Source organism: Coffea eugenioides, chromosome 2 (genome assembly GCF_003713205.1).
Source record: "Coffea eugenioides isolate CCC68of chromosome 2, Ceug_1.0, whole genome shotgun sequence".
Taxonomy (NCBI): Eukaryota; Viridiplantae; Streptophyta; class Magnoliopsida; order Gentianales; family Rubiaceae; genus Coffea; species Coffea eugenioides.
The window spans coordinates 54,520,740-54,525,820 of record NC_040036.1 but is presented as its reverse complement, the minus strand read 5'-3'; the positions used below and the strand labels follow the sequence as shown (position 1 = coordinate 54,525,820).

Sequence of the window (5,081 nt, the reverse complement as noted above, 5' to 3'; positions counted from 1 at the left end):
CATTGTTGCGACCTGGGACCTGCTGGGAGCCTGTTGCCACTGGTGATAAGTACAGAACCCGGGGGTGGTGACAGTAGAAATGGTGGCCAGTGGTGGTCGCCAGTGATGCTAGAAAACGATTGCAAGAGTGGTTTAGGAAACTAAAATTTTTTTTTCCTAAAACTTGAAGTTTTGAACTTTTGGCAATCTTCTGAATTAAATCCCATTTTAATTGTTAAAATGTGTTATGGAATCATTTATTTCATATATTATTAGGTTGGGAATTAATTTAGAACTAATTTGAATTATTTTCCCATTCTTTCCTCAAATTAGTTGAGGATAAAGTTGACCTAATAAAATTTAATTTTACCAATATTTCTGGCGTATGCATGGACCCAAAATTTGTTTGGGACCTTAGGAATTAAATCCAATTAATCCATGAATTGAGATTGCTTATTTTACGTGCTTTTCTTTTATTTAAAGTTGTTTAAATTATGAGAATGCATGGTGGATGGTTGTGGATATAGTACGCAATATGATTGTGATATTTTGAATGGTTACAATCATTCTAGGTTTGAATGGTTGTGATTAATTTTAAAATAGGGCCTGCGTGTCCTGCCTTTCTTATTTTCTAATTGTAATTTCTTTTCTCATCTAAATTCCCCCCGAATGTAACTCGGGGTTTCTTCTATACTATTTGTAATGTACAATAGATAGAAATAGATGATAGGAATTTATATAATTTATATTTGAAAAGGAGAAAGGATGCATACGACGACGAAGGAGTTCATCTCGATATTAAAGGTTTTAGTCACATGCTAATTTCCCCAATGGCCGGGGAAATTAGTTTAGGAATATCCACAACCATCCACGATTTAAATTCATGTTTATAAGTTTGAAATGGTTATATGCATGTTTATTGATGAGACCAAATGAGCAATTTTTTCAAAAAATTTTAATTATAAAATATTTTTGGAAAAAAGAGACAAATCCCTCAACTATAATATTAAATCAATAAAATGCCTTCCATCATTATAGTATAAAACTAGAGTAGTTATTAAGTGCTAGCTTGTTGGGATTCACCCAAGACTGCCTTACTTACTACGTGTTTTTGCTATGAGAAATGTTCTCAAGAATGATGGGTTTGATTTAGCTAAAATTATGATTTGTTGGGATTCACTCAAAATCATTAATTTTAGAGGCAAGTGTTGGGTTGATTCATAGAGATTTAAAGTCAAGAGTTGACACCCAACTGATCTAGGAATTACAATAAGTTGTAATTGGTAAAAGTACCTACCTTTCATAATTATTTTCGATTTGTTGGGACACACTCAAGGTCGAAATAAATTAAGATAGGATCCTAGCCACTATGGAATTTTAGAAATTCCCGATTCAATTTTAGAGGGTAATTGATTTGAAAAAAATAGTGGAAATAAAATCATAATTTTGAAGTTTTTATGATTTTATTAAACAAAACATTTTTCTAACAAATTCTATCTTTCATTTTGTTGTAGAATGAGTAACAATTTGAGCCTTCGTACTATTCTTACTGATTGCAAACTCAACGACACGAACTTTCTTGATTGGCATCGTAATGTCCTTATCGTTCTCACTCATGAGAAAATTGAGTATGTACTTGATGGTCCAATGCCTCAAGAGCCTGAACCTACTGCACCTGCTGCTGTTAGAAATGCTTATAAGAAACATAAGGATGACAATAGGGAAGCTTCATGTATCATGGTAGCTTCCATGACTCCTCAGCTTCAGCAGCAGCACATGAACATGGGGGCGTATGATATTGTACAACACCTGAGAGAGTTGTTTGAACAACAATCAAGGACGGTTAGATATGATACCTCTAAAGAATTGTTCAGGTGCAAGATGGCAGAGGGAGCACCTGTTGCTCCGCATGTCTTAAAAATAATTGGGCTAATTGAAAAACTGGTCGAATTAGGCTTTAAGATGGATCAGGAGCTGAATGTTGATTTAGTGCTCCAATCTCTGCCAGATTCTTTCTCACAGTTTGTTATGAACTATCAGATGAATAATCTGCAGCACACTTTGCCTCAATTGTTGAATGTGCTGAAAACTGCTGAGAAAGAAATCAAAAAGGGAAAAGGCTCTACTGGTGTGCTTGTCGTTGCTTCCTCTAAGAAGAGGAAGAGCCAAGAAAAGGGATTTAAGAAATCCAAAAACAAGCCCACCCAAAAGCCCAAAAAGGCAAAGGCGGACCAGTCCAAAGCAACCTTGTGACGCCCCGAAAAGTATGAGTTTGAGAACCCGAAAATTTTCTAATTTTCAAGGGTTTATTTTATTTAATCGCCCGCCTTTTCTACATTTTCTTTATTAGAAAATGTTCCCCAGATAAAGTTTATGAGCAAAGATAGTTTGAAAATGATTTTTCTAGTATCGGTTAGTTTTTGAGAAATTAAGAGCGTAGTTTGAACGTGGGACCCGCAAGTGCGGTAAATGCATTATATTTTTGACAACTTGTTGGAATTTTGTATTAAGTGATATTATTTTACAAAGTGTTAAGATATTTGTATTGGAGAGACAAAAAGATAAGTTTTAAACCTAAAGGTGACAAGTGTCACCATCTAATTTAATCTTGGACTTTGACCATTTGACTTTACCTTTACCTTTACCAAATAAATACAAAAAAATTGATCAAAATAAGCTTCATTTTGCAAGCTTCTTGGCCGAATGTTCTTGCTCAAGAAAGAAAGAAAAGCTCTCAATTTCTTCCTTCTATTTCTTGCTCAATCTTCAAATCCAACCAATAAAACTCCAAATCATTCCATAAAATCTCTTTGCTAAGTGGTCTTGAGGTGTTTTGTGGAGTTGTTTGGAAAGCTAGGGTGTTTTGTTGCTCTATCTCTTGTATGGCTAAGGTGAGTTGTGAAGAACCACTCTCCTCCCTTAATTGATGTTCAATTCATGATTGGAGGTGGTATAAGATGCACTTTTATGGATTATTTCTTGATTTGTGGTTGAAGTGATGAAGTTTTATTATTTTTGGGGATTTTCTGTTTTAATATAAGCATGATTGTGTGGCTATCTATAATGATTGGAAATGGTATATAATGACTCTAGGAGGTGGAAAAAGTGATTAATTGCAACCAATTTCTGGTTTGGAAGAAATTTCAGAAAACTAGGGTTCTTGAAGGAGCATTCTGTCCGAATTTTTAGATCCTAGTTAGAGGCCGAATTGGCCTTGGCTTAAAACATGAAAGTTGTAGGTAATGACATTTTAAAGGTGCCTACAAAATTTCAGATCAATCGGAGTTGTTTGGAATGAGAAAAGTTGAAATTACTATTGCTGTTCTGGTTTTACCCGAATGTAAGAATTGCGCCAGTAATTGGTTGTTTTGGCTGGAATTGCTTCCGAATTGGTTGTTGAGGTCTTATGATGAAATTTAGGTCTGTTTCCTAGCTTTCATTTGGTTTTGGAATTTCTGGATTTGGACTTGGATAGCCTGCTTTATGATGTTTCCTCTAGAATGCGTTCTGTGAATCTGTTTTTGTGATTCTGGTATAGTATCTTGCATTTTTGACCTGGTTACACTCGAAACTGGGTTGAGTGACCTTCTTCAATGTTGTAGCCCTGTCTTTTAGCTTCGAAACGGTGGGTCTTTCACCTTCATCCGACAATTGTAGCGCCTTTGGTACCATTACCGCAAAATGACGTCAAAACTATTTTTCTGGTTTTGAGCTTAACTTTCATTTTCGGACTTTTCCCTAGCTTGACTTGTAATAGTACTACTTGGAGCTTGCTGAATGGCTATTGGATGAACTTGTTGTTGTGTGTGTGTACCTTTGGATTGGAATGAGGAAATAATGAAGCCATGATGGCTGGAAAAAGTTAGCAAATTCAGGGGAAGTGTTGTCCGAACTTTGAAGGGATTTGTTTGCATTGAGTTTGTGATCTAAGACTTGGATTTGAGCAAGGCAATGTTATATGCTGGATGATTTCTGAGCCGTGGAGGTGAGTGACCCTAAACTATTTCCAAAGTACTTGTGAAATGTTTCTTGCATTATGTACTCGATTGCATATCATGCGTGCTTGCATGTGAGTTCATGACATGATTTGGCTTCAATGAGTTCTGGAAAAGTCTTGTGCTGGACACCAACGTCTCCACTCTGTTTATGGTTCATGTTCATGTTTATCTGGAGCTCAAGAAGGGGCTCCCTCTTAATGTTAATGTTAATGTTAAATGATCTATTTGAGCGTTGGGTGTTCAAGTGCTATGATTTCCCTGGCTCACGAGAGCACTAAACGAACATTTGATCTCTGAATCATGACATCATCGAAATGATCGAAATGCAACATTGTGAAATATATTTGTTTAAGGATTTTACTGGTTACTCGCTGAGCTTCTAGCTCACCGCAAAAATATTTTATTCCCCTCCACAGGGCTCAAAGCGAAGGAAGGTCTTGTTGTGCTTATTCACATGTCTGGATGGCCTATATCTTGTACAGTTTGGATTTGGAATCATTTTATGTATAGTTGGGAATTATTTCCGCTTTGCTTTTGACATGTAATTATTGGAGAATTTGATGTAATATTTGAGTTTTATCTTGTAATCTGTTTGAGGAATGTAGTGGACGACTGAGTCCCGGCGAGAGCTGAGCAGGCGGCCCGCCGAACCCTCTGGTTCGCCTTAGGGGAAGGTGGGGCTGTCACAGTTGGTATCAGAGCCATATGCCGACGGTTGGGACTCTACGTCCTTTTACTGGAAAAGCCTCGAGCCTCTCGTTCGTGAAGAGTCGCGAAGCGAAACTCTCCGTAGGGGATGCCCGCGTGCGGGTGGCAAGCTGATAGGTACCTTGTGATGTGACCCTGAGAACTGTCACAGTTGGTATCAGAGCTTAGGCTTCAGATCTCGGTAGTGTATCCTAGGCTTGAAGTTTAGGATGCCGGACTGTGGGTTCGGTTTGCAATATTAGTGATTCATGCGGGATATCTCAACTTGATTGGTACAAGATGGAATATCGAGGACGACATTCTTTTAAGGAGGGGAGATTGTGACGCCCCGAAAAGTATGAGTGTGAGAACCCGAAAATTTTCTAATTTTCAAGGGTTTATTTTAATCGCCCGCCT

At 37.3% G+C, this 5,081-nt stretch overlaps 1 protein-coding gene across 1 annotated transcript; it reads left to right on the top strand.

The window, feature by feature from the left end:
- The first annotated feature begins 1,494 nt into the window (after positions 1–1,494).
- LOC113759902 lies at positions 1,495–2,232 on the top strand. Its single transcript, XM_027302480.1, has one exon. The coding sequence runs from the start codon at positions 1,495–1,497 to the stop codon at positions 2,230–2,232; it is 738 nt and encodes a 245-aa protein (XP_027158281.1).
- The last annotated feature ends 2,849 nt before the right edge of the window (positions 2,233–5,081 follow it).

Bases quoted from the DNA above. Each gene is read 5' to 3' on its own strand.
- LOC113759902 (XM_027302480.1), top strand. From the start codon at position 1,495: ATGAGTAACAATTTGAGCCTTCGTACTATTCTTACTGATTGCAAACTC.